We start from the raw sequence: 16,379 nt of genomic DNA, 5'->3' as shown, positions 1-16,379 counted from the left end.
TTCTAGCATTATGAGAAAAACCTTTCCCTGCCACGCATAATGTCATAAAACTTCTATTATCTCATCATTTACTTGCCTTTTCTCTACATGATGACGTTCCAAATGCTGAAACCATGTAAGAGAATTGCTCCACCCCCCTTGATCATTTTGGGTGCCATTTTCTAAACCTTTTCAAACCTTACAACATTCACGGTGGGGCGACCCACACTTGGTTTACATTTAGTCTGCATTTCCTCTGACGACGGGAAGTCCATGAAGTAAAAATAACCCGCTGTATCCATTAACATTCACCCCTTGATGTGGAAGCACATTTGGAGTGGGGGGAGGGCAGTTTGTCATGTGTGCACCTGTTTCAGCAGGTGTCCCCTCTAATTGCACCCCTGTTTCCATGCACTCCTCACCTGAGCGCACCTGGGGTGTTTTGTTTCAAGCAGCTGAATTGTTGTGAGTCTTGTCTGTTTTCACTGATTGCCGCACACCGAAGGCACCCTGGGATTTCTGAGCAGCCCATCTCTCAAGATCTCAGCCTGTGCAGGGGATTACCTCAGAGACTGTAATTGGGACCTTAAATACGAGCGTCCTACAGCTTGGCTCTCAGAATCAATCATACTTGGAACAACAAAGAAAAATGCCAAAGAAAAATCCCCGCACTTAAAGAACACCTCACAGAGGACATCCAGCGCATCACATCGATTGCAACATCCACTGGGCTTCCACCCTACCTAGAGAAAACCTCCGTCATCAAGGCATCGACAAACAAAGGACAGACGTGTTCCATTTGTGGTAGGAGATCCAGCATTTCCTAACTTTCACCTGGCAGTCGAAGAAAGCGACCCATTGTTAGCTTTAGCAAGACACTCCATGGCTGGATCTACACTGACCTGTTTAATGCTGTTAGATCAATATTAGACGTATCATTCTAAAACGTCACAGGACATACTTGTTAAAAAACAAACAAACACTTCTTACCTCTGTTTTTTTCCATCAAAATGGCTATCCCCCTACTGCTGGTTGCTGGTTGCTTTGCAGAGCCCTCTGGTGTCAGATTTTAATAACATTCTGAACATTAAAAGCAGCTTGTCATATGTCCATCTATGTTGTGAAAACCTTTGTTGTTGTTGTTTAGTCGTTTAGTCGTGTCCGACTCTTCGTGACCCCATGGACCACAGCACGCCAGGCACTCCTGTCTTGCACTGCCTCCCGCAGTTTGGTCAAACTCATGTTCGTAGCCTCGAGAACACTGTCCAACCATCTTGTCCTCTGATGTCCCCTTCTCCTAGTGCCCTCAATCTTTCCCAACATCAGGGTCTTTTCCAAGGATTCTTCTCTTCTCACGAGGTGGCCAAAGTATTGGAGCCTCAGCTTCACGATCTGTCCTTCCAGGGAGCACTCAGGGCTGATTTCCTTCAGAATGGATAGGTTTGATCTTCTAGCAGTCCATGGGACTCTCAAGAGTCTCCTCCAGCACCATAATTCAAAAGCATCAATTCTTCGGCGATCAGCCTTCTTTATGGTCCAGCTCTCACTTCCATACATCACTACTGGGAAAACCATAGCTTTAACTATACGGACCTTTGTCGGCAAGGTGATGTCTCTGCTTTTTAAGATGCTGTCTAGGTTTGTCATTGCTTTTCTCCCAAGAAGCAGGCGTCTTTTAATTTCGTGACTGTTGTCACCATCTGCAGTGATCAAGGAGCCCAAGAAGGTGAAATCTCTCACTGCCTCCATTTCTTCCCCTTCTATTTGCCAGGAGGTGATGGGACCAGTGGCCATGATCTTGGTTTTTTTGATGTTGAGCTTCAGACCATATTTTGCGCTCTCCTCTGAAAACCTTTAATTACCCTTAAAAACCAAGTTTGCTGTCAGCAAGCCTCCTGCTACAGAATTTCACCATGCAAACTATATCCAAAAAGTTGTATCCAATACAGAGCAAAAACTACAACTGACCTAAGCATATTTTAGAAACCACACCCTGAAAATTTGACCAAAGGAGAGCAGAAACCAGTTGCTAAGCACCTCAGCTCTGAGAACCAGAGTCTTTCAAACTCCTTGATCAGTGTGGTGGAGATGGCAACTGATCCTACAAGGTTAGCAACGGGACTTCTGGATACACACACCTGTTAACACAGGTGCTCACCAGTTTGCAGATGATACCCTGCTCCACCTCTCATTTAAATCGGAACCAGTGAAGGCAGTGAATGTCCTGTGTGAATTTCTGGAGGTGGTTGGAGGATGGCTGGGCTAACGGTTTGAGGTTGAATCTCGACAAGACAGAAATACTGTTTTGGGGGGACGGGGTGGGTGGGTCATCACAGCTTTTCGATGGGGGCCAATTTTATCACGCCCATTAAAAAAATCTTTTATTTTTTACTAAGAAACAATTTTCAGAGATGTGTTGTTGTTTTTTAAGTAGCAAAATAATTCCTAAATGAGTGTTATAGCACTGTAACACTACTTAAAAGTTATTTTGCAAAAGCACGGCCCTGCTGCCTTTCCAGTCATCGCCATTTTAACACTGTGGATATTCACTGCCTCATTAAATGCTTCTGATCTACACTTTCAGTACAAAAGCAAATGTTCACACATCATTTCAGGAGTGGTAATTGGGCAAGCAAACTTAAAACAAGTGCATTACTGCTAATTAAATAACTGAATTTTCTAAAAAGGGTTGCTGAGGGTTTTTTTGTTTTTGATGGCTGCTGCTCAGGTAAACTGGATTGTCTCCTTCCTAGCCCACAGCTGCCTTAGACAGAGTCCATCTAGCTCAGTACTGTGTGCACTGACTGGCAGCTGCTCTCTGGGATTTCAGACGGGATCTCACTCAGCCCTATCTGAAGATGCCAGCAGGGATTGAACCCGGGACCTTCTGCATGCAAGGCAGAGATGCTCTGCCTCTGAGCCAACACGCCTCCTTATCATGTCCATCGCTAAGGATGGAAGAAACATGGCAAGGATGTACCCCAAGAAAAAGTATAGTGTAGACCCCAATAGTGTGGGAAATCAATTGCAATTCAACTTGTGGCTGGCAGCAGAAGGGAAATTATTTGTAGCTATAGCTGCCCATATGAATGTAGAGAAATAAACAGTAAATTGCAATAACTCAGAACAAATATGTTTACTTGGTACACTGACCATTAAAACATTGCTGATGAAGAATTGGCGAAACAGGGCCTTGTCCTGGGATTTTTTCACTGGAATTTATTTGTATTTGCCTCACTATCATACTGGAATTGATTCCTATTTGAATTAATCTTACCATTACATAAATAAATGTAATCCTTATCATTACATAAATAAAACCTTTTGAAGACTTCCTTGAAATTCATCTTCCTCCCGGCCCGAGTTCTTGCAATTTACTGATTTATTTCTGGACTTCACCAAGAACTCCAATTTACTCATATGAATGTAGCCTTAAAAAACTTTTTCTTTTCTGTAAAGAAAATTGGCTTCTTTTCCACAGGCTTTTTGCTGTGCTCAATATTTCCTAAGCTTTCAAATACTGTACCTCTGGTGATGCAGCAACAAGGTGCCTGGTGGGATTTAAGAACGATTTGAGGAGGTGCATTGTGTTCGAATTTATGGCATCGGACCTTTGCCCTCAGTCCAGTAGCCCTCATTGTCCTTCCGCTCCCATTGAGCTTCCTCCCGGTTTCAATAGGAAGCCGGCAGCAGCAGATAATCACTAGCTGCATCCACACCCTCCATCCCACTCCGCATCCAGGTTTGGGAAGTGGGGCACGCGTGACGTCAGCCCAAACAGCCCATCCTGTTGTTTCCTAAGAAATGCTGTCCAAAACCCTACAGAGCCACTGCCAGTCAATATGAACGAGCAGGTTGCATGTGGCACAACAGACCAAACAGAGGCAACCCTCCTCTGGACACGTTCCAGCTTGTCAGTATCCTTCTTGAACTGTGGTGCCCAGAACTGGACACAGTACTCCAGGTGAGGTCTGACCAGAGCAGAATACAGTGGTACTATTACTTCCCTTGATCTAGACGCTATACTCCTATGGGAGTATTATGGGTGAGTTGGGTTGTCTTTCCATCTTAATTTAGAGTGGTCATTCATTCATTCATTCATTCACATCTATCCAAATGTTATGGCAAAGCTGTGTCCTCTTTTCCGGTGATGAAGGAATTCCTGTGTTTTGCCAAGGCAGAACGGGCCATTCCGGGCTATTTTGTTTATTTTATTGCATTTATATCCCGCAAGTTTCTCCAAGGAGCCCAAGGTGGCATACATGGTTCTCCTCCTCCTCAACAACAACCACCCTGCGAGGTAGGTTAGGCCGAGAGGCCCAAGGTCACCACCCGGCGAGCTTTGTGGCCGAGTGGGGATTTGAACCCTCGTCTCCCAGGTCCTAGTCTGAACCTCTACACTGGATAAGGCTGCTGGCTACATGATTGCTGCATCCTTACAAAAATCCAGGTCGGTAGACCACCATTAATAACCTAGTGCTACAGATTTGAGGGGGCAGTGGGTTGGCAAGGTTGAGACTAAGCCCCCACCCTCGTGCGTTTTCCTCCCTGAAATGTACATAGAGTTGAAGGAGGAAGTGGGGAAGAGTGGCTCTCCTTCCCACTTCCCCTTTCAGCTCTATGTGCTTTTCAAGGTTCAAGAGTGGTGCTACAAGATCCTTATGAGGAACCGTTGAGGGTGTTGGGGATGCTAAGCCAGGAGACTGAGAGATGGTATGAGAACCATCTCCAACTATCTAAAGGGCCGTCCCATGGAAGATGGGGCAGGACTGTTTTATGCCGCTCCAGAGGGTAGGGTCCGAACCAATGGATTCAAAATGGCAAGAAAGGAGATTCCATCTAAACATCGGGAAGAACTTTCTGACTGTAAGAGCCGTCCGAAAACGGGACAGACTCCCTCAGAAGGTGGTAGACTCTCCTTTGCTGGAGGTTTTTAAACAGAGGTTGGATGGCCTTCTTTAGCTGCGATTCGTGCATTGCAGGGGGTGGACTAGATGCCCCTTGGGGTCCCTTCCAACTCTACCATTCTATGACTCTGAATGCACCCACTTCCTCTCTTTCTGTTTCCAGAGGAGGGGGAATAGCAGTGAGCAGAGGGAGCGGTGCCCACAGAACTTGCTAAAATGTACCAAAGGTGCCCAGGAGTCTAAACTGATGCATGGTTTGCCCAGAGGTGGTCAATGTCTTTGAGCTTTCTTTGGGTCCAGGACCCATCCAGCCTGCTAGGCGCCACCTCTGGGCTGCAAGATGCTGGTGCGAAAGCCTTGCATAAGACGAGGAAGGGCGGCCACCCCAGCCCCTCTTGTGGGGTTCAGCAGAGAACCTTCAAGAGAGTCTCGTAGCTCAGGAAGGTGATGGCGTTGACCGGGAAAGCGCGGAGGCTGTTGAGGGCCAGCCCTTTCAGGAACACCCGTGGGCCCTCCTGCCGGGCACTGGCGAGGATGCAGTCCAGGACGCCCCGATACGCCACTCGCTTCACCCCGTCCATTTGCAAACGGGCCTTCACCACATCCATCGGGGTCGCCAAAGCCCACGAAACCGTCCCGGCGCAGCCACCGGCAAGCAGAACCGTGGCAGAGCCTGCAAGGGGTGGGGTGGGGGGAGGCAGGCAAAGAGCACAGCATGGGTTGGGGGGGCTCTCTTGTGGAGGAGCAAGAAGGAGGGAGGGAGGGATAATGCCCCCTAAAACAGGGAGGGCAGCAGGTGTCAGGTCGGAAGGGTCTATTTTGTTTTGTACGAAAATCCCAAGAGCCTGGCGGTCAAGATAACGGACTTGCAATTAAGGGATTCGGAGAGCCCAGCAGATTGTGTGGAGTCCTGGAGCTGAACTGAGCTCACGGTCCTCACACACATAAGACAAGCCTGCTAGCCCCTCTAGTCCAGCATCCTGTTCCCACAGTGGGCCAAATACCCCTGAGAATCTAGGAATCTAGATAGACTGCCTCTGAACCTGGAGGTTCCATAAGAACATAAGCCTGGCTGCTGGGTCCATCTAGTCCAGTGCCTGTTCTCAAAGTGGCCAACCAGATGCCCCAATGGGAAATCCGCAAGCAAGACCCAAGCACAAGAGCCCTCTCCCTCCCTCCCTGACGCTTCCAGCAACTGGTTTTCAGAAGCATTTCTGCCTCTGACTGTGGAGGCAGAGCATAGCCATCCTGGCTAGTAGCCATCGATAGCCTCCCCTTCCTCCATGATTTCTTTCTAACCCTCCTTTGAAGCCACCCAAGTTGGTGGCCATCACTGCCTCCTGTGGCAGGGAGTTCCGTAATTCAACTATGCGTGAAGACGTTGTTCCTTTCATCCCGTCCTGAACTGTCCAACATTCAGCTTTGCTGGGTGTTCCCTGTTGTTATGAGAGAGGGAGGGAAAGTTTTCTCTCCCAGCTTTCTCCACCCTACCATACATCTATATATATAGAAATGTAAACTGGCGATGTTTGTTAGTCTCCACTTTTCACCAAAACCGCTGGACCGATTGCGTTCAAATTTTGACACAACGTCACATGCGAATATGCAAGTGACCATATAAAGTTCACGTAGGCAGATGTCACACCTGAGGCAGGTAAAGCAGGTAAAACCCACTGATCCAGAACAAAAAACTCAGACAGCCGGGGATGCTGAGAGCACAGGAGAGGTTGCAAAACAGCGCCCTCTAGTGACGGCTACACTGGTACTGCACCTAGGAAAGCTTCCCTCTCCACAGCATCTCAGCTCGGCTTTGCAGACTGGGCTGAGGGGGCAGGATAAGTCATGGGTTGGGGGTGGGGCCAATCACAGGGATGAGCCGGGGGTGGGGGGAGGAGGGGACAGAATAGGTCATGGGTCGGAACAGGGTAGGGGCAGTCACATGGATGAGCCACAGCAACGCATGGCCGGGCCAGCTAGTAATTTTATAATTTTCTATCATGGCGCCTTTTACTTGTCTTTTCTCCAGACTAAAACACACTCACAAACACTCCTCGTTCCCCCCACCCGGCTCCAGCTTCCTCTGATATTCCAGAGGAACAGGTTCCCTGAGAGCCTGCCCTGTTGGCCACAGAGCCTTAGGGGATGTGCAGAGGTGGCCCACCCACCGGGTCCCCCAGCATTCTTTGTATCTCACCTGGCTCCTGTGCTTCTGCAGTCAACGCCCTGCAGAACACTGCGTAAGTCAGGAAGTACATGCCCATGGTGGGGGTGTCGCGAAGCACCAGCGCCACAGCCCCACGGAACAGGCCACGGGGGCCTTCCTCCCGCAGTAAGCTGGCAGCGCAGTGCACTGGACCCCTGTACTGTGGCTGGGGTCCCCCTGGCCGGTCTCTGCGTCCGTACGGATGGGTCTGGTTCTGCAGCCGGACTTTGACGAGATCCACGGGGGCCAGGACCACAGCCTGCATCAACACAGGGAATAGAGGGGGAGAGAACAATTTATTTGCTCTCTATCACTACTTTTGTTATGTTTGCAATTTTTTTACATTTGAGCATGACTTGCGCTACAGAAAGGTGGCATGCAAATAAAATTATGAATGAATGAATGAACGGGGGGAGCAAGGAAATGGGCTGCAGTGGAACAGGAAGGGGGAAAACCACTTTCCACAGCAGGAGCCCCACAAAATTTAGTCCTAGGCTGGTCCAAGACAGACAATTCCACCCCCATCCATACATCCCATGGAAAAATATGAAATGCACATTATCATGGTGCAGCAATAAAACTGCTAGCACGTTTGCAAAGCTAAGCAGGGTCCAGTATGGCTTCAAATTGGATGGGGAACAACAACGTTGAGATTCCTGCATTGCAGTGGGTTGGATTAGATGACCCTTGGAGTCCCTTCCAACTCCACAATTCTAAGATCCTATTGTTATATGAATGTGTTTTTAAAATGTTTCTATGTCTATTAAAATTAAATATGTACAATGGAAAAATGAAGCAAAATTAACCAACTGACAAAAATGGTTTGTGGGTGTGTAAAATAAATATTAATACAGATTGTTGTGTGACACCGCAAGGTGCAAAATATTATCGGGGATCTACAAAGACAAGTTTCCCCAGAAGTTTGTCCTTTCTCTTTTGGATTTGGAAGTGCTTAAAGAGAATTGTATAAAAACGGCACTGCAGTGGCCCCTTTAACGCCTCTGAAATTAGATAAGATTTATGAAGTCAGAAATAGTAACTGCTGATCCTGTGCCAAAAATGGAAGAGGGTTGGTAGCAGATGTGATACAGAGCTCAAGCATTTTGGGAAATAGTTCTCCAAACCCCAAGAACCCTTGTCTTCTTAATTCTGTTCCAGATTTAGTCTCGGGTGTAGATTTGTAGATTGCCAGATGGATCCAGTTTATGCTTGTCACTGGACCTGTAAGCAGATACCTTAGCGAACAAGAACGCCTGGGGAAATTATGGGGTGCTGTTTTATCTGTTAGATTTATGGCCTTCTCTAAAACTTTAAACGCACCTGAGCACGTCAGTTAGCCATGGAGCCCGGTAGTCGTTTTGAGAAAGGACCTCTTTGTCTTGGGTTATGACCAATTTGAAGAGTAAATTCCCACAAGGAGGTTAATATTCTGCCTATCGCACGACGTATTTTATCTTACGGAAAGGTGGCTTTTATGTGGACCATATGCTTCGGCTTTCATATGGCTTGATACATGCATCAAATAAAATTTGTAAAATTAGAATGAAATAGAGAAAAAAAGATTAATTCCTAGAGAGTAGGTGCAGCCTCTAGAGAAGGAAATGGCTTGAGCAATTGATACAGCTCATAACCAACTGAACAGCATCGTAAAGGGGAAATCGTGCGGCTGTTTCAAGAGGAAAAACATGGAAGGAGGATGTTTTAGAATTATAGGCCTGTAGAGCTGGAACCCTAAGGGGCATTTAGTCCAGCCCCCTGCAATGCAGGAACCCCAGCTAAAGAATAGCTGACCGAAGGCCACCCAACCTCTGTTTAAAAACCTCCAATGAAGGAGAGTCCTAATGTTAGTCCCACTCAAGAGTAGACCCACTTAAATGAGTGGGCATCACCAACACAGGTCCAGTGATTTCCATGGGTCTACTAGTAGTAGAATTTAGCTGATATGCCCTACTTTCCTTTCCTTCTAATGCAAAGGTTGCCCAGTCCAAATCTGTTTCAAGCGCAAAGTTTCCAGGCACGGAGGTCTCCTGGTGGTTGCAGATTCTTCCTCCATTATGGTGAGATATGCTGCACTTGTATTCAAAATTATAGCAATTATTTCTCAATGTGCATCTATACCACCTTCCGATGGAGTCCGCTCCACTCTCGAACAGCTCTTGCTATCAGAAAGTTCTCCCTGATGTTTCACCAGGTTCCCCTTTCTTGCAATTTGAACCCATTGGTTCAGGTCCCACCCATAAGAGCAGGAGAAAGCAAGCTTGCTCCACCTTCCGCGTGATATTTCAAGATGGAAACAATATCGCCTCTCAATCTCCTCTTCACCAGGCTACAGATCTCCAACTCCCTCCACCGTTCCTCATTAGTCTTGGTTTGCAGACCCTGGGTCATTTTTTGTCGCCCTCCTCGGCACACCTTCCAGCTTGCCAATATCCTTCTTAAAACTGTGGTGCCCAGAACTGGACACAGGACTCCAGGTGGGGTCTGACCACAGACACGCTCATACACACAAGTCCGATGGGGCTACCTGCTCCTTACCTGCACCAGTCCTGAGAAGCATCCAGCCGCGTAGACATGGGCGTAGCTGGGGGGGTTGGCGCTGCGATCGCGGTGGTGGGTGTCGCACAGGTAGAGCAGGGCGTTGCTGTAGGCCCCAAACGCAACAGAGTTCACCATGGCCACGCTAAGCAGCGGGAAGCTCATACCTTTGAAGAAGCCAAGGATCTGCAAGGGAGAAGCAGGCAGGTGAGCCCTGCGGGGGGTGGTCTAGATATCTCTTGGGGTCCCTTCCAACACCACAGCCCTATGCTTCTATAAGCTGGGGGTGGCCCCAGAGGCTGGCTGGGGGAGGGGGAACCATGTAAGCCATTTCCTTTCTTGGAGAGAAAAAGGTGGGCTACAGATAAATAAACTGGGAATTTAGCCAGAGAGCAGAGGGTAAAAAGCCCTGCACAGTGGTTCCTTCTGACTCCCCACTCCCCAATCAAACCTCTCCCCTTTTTGGGTGAATTTATCAGCAAGGGCTGAGTAGCTTATGGCAACTGGGATCCAACTAGCACTGGTTGGAGGGGCTGTCACTGGAGGAGGAGGAGAAGGAAGAGGAGGAGGTCAGCCGTCAGTCCCAGCTTGAGCCTTTGGTCAAAGTGATTCAGGATACACTGTCAGGTTCTCCTCCAATTCTCCAACACCCAGACCCTCCAGGTGTCCCTATTTTCCAGTGACAGTCCCAGATTTACAAAAGCCCTTGCAGTTTCTGATTTCATACCGGAATGTCCCGCTTCTCCTTAGGAGTCAGACATCCCATTTTTCATAGGAGAAGCATTGGACAGCATGAAGAAGAAGAAGAAGAAGAAGAAGAAGAAGAAGAAGAAGAAGAAGAAGAAGAAGAAGAAGAAGAAGAAGAAGAAGAAGAAGAAGAAGAAGAAGAGGAGGAGCAGGAGTTTGGATTTGACACCCCTATTTTCATCAGGGACATTTTGTAGGGTATGAACATCCTAAAGGGAGCATGCCAACCAACGGCGGCGGAAACTGCTCGGGTGCCTGGGGCGGCACGCCCAGGGACAAGATGATCTGCTCGTAGGGGTGGGGTGCACCGCGGGGCCTCCAGAGTCTGCCTGCCTCCTCCCCACTCAGCCACCCTACAGCTGGGGGGGAGGCAGCGTGCGGACCGTTTGGGCAACGTCTTTCCTGGGAGAGATGCGTGGCTTGGGCATGCTGCAGGCCCCGCGGTGAGTGCCGCCTGGCATTTTGTCACACCCCTCAGTGGTGACACCTGGGGCAGACCGCACCCCCTTCCTCTGCCACTGCCTGCAACTCATGGGGAGTAAGCAATGTTTCGGGTTCCTAGAGGTTGCACCTAATGTTACTTAAATGAATGGGCATCACTAACACAGGTGCAGTGATTTCCATGGGTCTGCTAGTAGTGGAATTTAGCAGAGTACAATCACATATGCCCTACTTTCCTTTCCTTCTAATGCAAAGGTTGCCCAGTCCAAATCAATTTCAAGGGCAATGTTTCCAGGCACGGGGGTCTCCTGGTAGCAGCAGATTCCCCCTCCATTATGGGTGAGATATGCCACACTTGTATTCAAAATTATAGCAATTATTTCTCAATTTGCATCTATACATATCAATTAGCAGCTGCAAATTTTATAAAAGCCTGTGTCCTCTCTTGTCTTTCTCTTCCGGTGATGACTTGCCTCCCACCCTCTCTTCTGGCAAAGTCACCCCTCCCAAACGACCTGTGGGGCAGGCCCCTGTGATGATGTCAACTCTCCCAAGAAATTAGATACTTAGGCAGGCATCAGGAATGTGCACTGGAACTGCAAAGAAATGGACCAGCTTAAGAATTTATTTCCATGGAGGGGGGGTTTATTTCCAAGTGGGGGGAAAATGGGCATTGGGGGAAAATATTAAATATTAATATTAAAAAGCAAAATATTTATATGTACTTTTCTATAAAAATAGTCATGTGCCTCTGTGTCATAAAAATATATCAAAGCAGTTTACAGCAATTCAAACATAAAACCATACAAGAAAAAAGCATTAGAAAGTTAAAAAGATTAACCATTGTGGAAGAATGTGTTCTTAATTGCCTGGATAGGCCTGGAGGAATAGGAATGTTTTCAGCACACATTTAAAAGTTGGCACGGAAGGCACCTGCTAAATCTCTAGTGTCAGAGAGTTCCATAGAACTGGGCAGATCATTTTTCCTTCTTCGGAATAAGTGATTTTTGGGGGGTTAAAATTGCATTCTAAAATTATGTTGTTACAAAAGACCTTGGTCTAAATGCAATGGTTTAAGATTAGGCTGGGTTTTAAAAGGAGGTGAAAGCTCAGAGGCGAATTCTGCACACTGCACACACAACAGAATGAGGCTCACCGTTTCCTCACGATACGTCCTGACCACACAGTCCAAAACGTTCCTGTATCTGGCCTGCGTCTGCAACCGCACCTGGAACAGAAGAAAAGCGCCCAACTCAGGGCCAAATTAGCAGCCCCATAGTCTCTGGGGGTGTCCACTACCTGAAACCCTGGGCAGCCACTGCTGCCAGTCAGTGCAGGCAATACTGAACTAGAGGAACCAATGGTCTGGCTCAGTATAAGGCAGCCCTGGAAGGCTCTTTCCCATCAACTGGTAAGTGGAGAGGCTGAGTCTAGGACCTTGTCCATGCGACATGTGGACTCAACGACTAAGCCAGGGTCCCCCACCCCCAGTGAACACGCCACTTTCTGCTTCCCCACAAAACTCCACCGGCCACCAATCCCACTGGGGAGAAAAGAGCTCTGTTGGGGATGAGGTTCGCTGCTGCAACCCAGCATGCTGCTCTGTCCAGAGTCCCATGTGGATTCAGTGCCCGTTGCCTGCTATGCAACAGTTGCAGCTAGCACAGAGCCTCAAAAGCAGCTGACCTCTTTGGGCATGCACCTCCCCAACACTTCTGGCTACCATCACTCTCCCTCCCATCTGAGACCCATCTCCTTTAGGCCTCCCCCAGGGCTGGAAGTCCTCCCCACCTCACCCCTGCCTTAAGCATTTCCAGCCCCCTCCCCACCCAAAAAAATCACCTTCACCGTGTCGATTGGGTGCCCCAGAGCCAGGCCTGCTGCCCCTGTAGCAAAATAAAAATTAAAAAGGGGGAATTAGTGGCGTCGCTGTTAGGGTGAAGAGGCACCAGGCTGGCTTGGGGAGAGGGGGGGGGCAGGGTTGACGTGTTGCTTATGAAAAAAGCGTCTTTGAGCAGCCGTGGAAAGCGAAGTCACTCTGAGTTTCATTTCCCTTGCCTGTAAACCAGAAGTGAAAAATGGCCTGCTCCAAAGGGTTGTTGTGAGGAAACAAGGGCCGAGTTGTGAGAAGCTGGGGAGCATCAAAAGACAACTTCTCTTGTCCTCCCCCAACCCGATCCTTTTTTTTTCTTCACTTAATCATTGCATTTTCACCCCACTCTTTTTTTAAGTGAGTTTAGGGCAACATGTGTATATGTTGGGGTGGGTGGGTTTCCCCTCCTTTTTATCCTCCTAGCAACCCTGTGAGGCGGCTCAGGCTGAGAGGGGGGGACTGGATCAAGGCCAGCCACCGGGGAGCATTGTGGGGTTGGATGTTGCCTCTCCTGGGTCCTTCGTCTGACATTCCAGCCACTTCTGCAACAGCTCCGTCGGTTAAAGCGTGGTGCTGGTAACGCCAAGGTCACAGGTTCGATCCCCATATGGGCCACCTGTATATACCTGCATTGCAGCGGGTTAGAATAGATGGGACCCCTTCCAACTCTATAACTCTATGATTCTATTCTTCTACACACTCACACACACACACACACACACACCCCATTCCGCTGGATCATACGGTCTTCCATGCTGGAATAGTGTGTGTGTAATGGGAAGGAGGAGTTCAAAACTTACCAGAAAGCCATCCTGCAGCAAATTCTGCACCCGACATTGGGAAAGCTTCTGGAAGTCTGGGTGCATCGCAGAGGGACGGGGGTGGGGGTGGGGAATCTGGTCAAAGGGAATACACTGGTTGAGTTGCCTTTATATTTAACCAAATGCACACCACAGGGACACATGCTCTCCCCCCCACCCACCCACTTGAGATGGACCATTAACCATGCAATCTGGGCTGAAGTGGCCAGGGTGCTGTGCCAGGAGGAGATCTGCCAAGGGACCCAGAGGCCTGGCTCCTGAAACAGCCCCACAGCAGCAACAGAAGTGAGGAGGACAACCTCTTCACAGTCTTCTGGTTGCCCCACCCCAAAAAGGATATACAGTGGTACCTTGGTTTATGAACACGGAAGTCTGTTCATAAACTGAAGCGTTCATAAACTGAAGCGTTCATAAACTGAAGCGAACTTTCCCATTTAAAGTAATGGAAAGTGGATTAATCTGTTCTGTACGGTCTGCGGAGTACTTAAACTGAAGCGTTCATAAACTGAAGCAAACTTTCCCATTGAAAGTAATGGAAAGTGAATTAATCCGTTCCAGATGGGTCCGTGGCGTCGTAAACCGAAAATTCGTAAACCAAGGTGTTCATAAACCGAGGTTCCACTGTACAGTATCATAAAGCTGGGGGGGGGGGTTCAGAAAAAGGCAACCCAAACCATCAAGGGGATGGAGCCCTACGAGGAAAGGCTGCAGCATTGGGGACGCTCTTGTTTGGGGGAAAGGCAAGCAGGAGGATGGCATGGTGGTTTGTAAAATGATTCACAGCATGTAGGAAAGGGGACAGAGAAAAGGTTTCCCCCTTTCTCATAACACTGGAACTTGTGGGCATCAATGAATGTTGGGAAGTTCGGGGACAGATAAAACAGAGCCTTCCTTCACACAGAGCATAGTTAATCTGTGGGACTCCCTCCCACAAGAGGCAGGGATGGCCACTTCAAAAGAGGATGGGACAAATTCATGGAGGACGAGAGGGCTCCTTAGCCAGGATGGCTATGCAGTAATGCTTCCAAATACCAGTTGCTGGAAACTGCTGTCTTGCAGCCTAACTACCTTACAGGGTTGTTGCATTAAAAAAACAAAAATCATTTTTGGGGAGGGGGCTCTCTATGGAGGAAGGGTGGGATAAAAGCTGAGTAAGAACCCTGATGAATAAACCTGTTGCCTTACTAACTCTTGCGTGTTACTCAGTAGGTTTCTCACTAGCTCTTAGCTCGAAGACATCAGAAGAGCCTACTGGATCAGGGCCAATGGCCCAGCATCCTGTTCTCACAGTGGCCAAATAAATGCCTGTGGGGAAACCTGAGCACAAGAGCCCTCTTCTTCCCCCCCTCCTGCATTCTCCAGTTTACACCTTCTGTCCTTTGACTCACCTGGGCGCTGGGATTCTGTCCCCCGCCCCCGCCCCCCTGCAGTTGCTGCTCTCAGATCCCAAGGCGGATCCCCCTTGCAGAGGCTGCAAACCTACCCCCCCACCCCAGCAAAGAAAGAATCCCTTGTCTCCTTGTGGCTTCTCTTCCTTCCCAGGATTAAATATTCACTGCTGTTAACCTTTAGACCAGGATCGGAACTGACTCGCTAGGTTTGCCACTCTTTCCGCTGGATGGATGCTTCCAATCTTCCAAGCACTATCCAATCTTCCAAGCACTCACTAGGAACACACACCTTTGCCCCAAGATCGCCAAGAGATCTGATCTGGCGTGCTTGACTTTACATTCAGTAAATTGAGCTTTTAAGAAAAGGCTACGCTGTGTTAATTTTACAGGCAGTAAAAACGTCTGAAAGTTTTCCCGGTAGCCAAGAGAAGTTGAACTGAAATACTTTTTTCTTTTTTTTAAGGAAAAAATAAAAATTAATTGTGCACTCAGTGTGTTTTGAAGGTCAACTCAATCCAAAAGTGAGGATAGGAATGGAAAATAAAACTGCAGACATAAAGATGTGATTATACAAATCTCTGGTGTGACCCAAATTTTGAATCCTGTGTACAGCCCTGGTCACCTCACTTCAAAAAGGATATTGTAGCAGGGTTGGAAAAGGTCCAGGAAAGGGAAACCAAAGTGATCAAGGGGGTGGAATAAACCCCTATTAAGAAAGGTTGCAGTGTTTGGGAATTATTAGTTCAAAGAAAAGGCGAGTAAGAGACAGAAGTTTATAATATCATGCATGGGCTGCAGAAAGTGGATACTGTACAGAGAAGTTTTGCCTCCTCTCTTATAACACTGGAATTCACGGGCATCCAACGAAGCTGAATGTTGGAAGGATCAGGACAGATAAAAAGGACTTATTTATGCATCGCATAGTTGAAGTGTGGAACTCGCTCCAGCGTGAGGCAGCGATGGCCATCAACTTGGATGGCTTTTTAAAGAGGATTGGACAAATTTATGGAGAGGCTATGCTCTGCTGGAAACCACAGAAGGGGATATGTAGTGCTCTGGTGTTCCAATCCTGCTTGCCCACGTGCTTCATTCTAGTGGAATATCTGAAACAGGAGATACACACACGCGCAAAATCGGACGTGTTCCTCGCTTCACACGTTCCATCATAAACGGGCGGGGAGTGTGGAAGCCAAGGAACGAAAAAATCATTTGAGCTCGATGGGATTGGGCAGAGACTCTTAAAGAGAGGGGGGAAGCTACTGCAGCTGGAGCCCCGTCTTGGAAAGCTCTTCTCTCCACGAGGCGCTCAAGCAGCTGCCCGTTCCCCAGCTACCTACCGTAATCCCCCGATTACAAGCGCGTCACAAATCACCCGAGGGCAGCCTCCCGCCGTGACGTCCCCACAATTGGGGGTGGGGAAATCCCGCCGCTCTCGCTCGCGCGTGCGCAGTTTTCCTTTCCTCTCTCTTCTCCTCCCCGCCT

General features: G+C 48.3%; 1 protein-coding gene across 2 annotated transcripts; it reads right to left on the bottom strand.

Moving 5' to 3' along the window:
* Nucleotides 1-4,175: 4,175 nt before the first annotated feature.
* SLC25A45 (solute carrier family 25 member 45) lies at nt 4,176-16,372 on the bottom strand. Of its 2 annotated transcripts, XM_035097829.3 has the most exons (7): nt 16,235-16,372; nt 13,486-13,581; nt 12,655-12,698; nt 11,969-12,040; nt 9,625-9,810; nt 7,081-7,348; nt 4,176-5,559 (listed from the first exon to the last, which is right to left on the bottom strand). In XM_035097829.3, the coding sequence occupies exons 2-7, from the start codon at nt 13,520-13,522 to the stop codon at nt 5,291-5,293; spliced, it is 876 nt and encodes a 291-aa protein (XP_034953720.3). In that variant the 5' UTR covers nt 13,523-13,581; nt 16,235-16,372; the 3' UTR covers nt 4,176-5,290. The 2 variants fall into 2 exon arrangements, with proteins under 2 accessions (XP_034953720.3, XP_088515926.1); XM_088659800.1 differs by lacking the exon at nt 12,655-12,698 and having other exon boundaries at nt 16,235-16,370.
* Nucleotides 16,373-16,379: the final 7 nt, after the last annotated feature.

Source organism: Zootoca vivipara, chromosome 16 (genome assembly GCF_965207765.1).
Source record: "Zootoca vivipara chromosome 16, rZooViv2.hap1.1, whole genome shotgun sequence".
In the NCBI taxonomy this organism is placed as follows: domain Eukaryota; kingdom Metazoa; phylum Chordata; class Lepidosauria; order Squamata; family Lacertidae; genus Zootoca; species Zootoca vivipara.
This window is presented reverse-complemented; position numbering and strand designations above follow the sequence as displayed.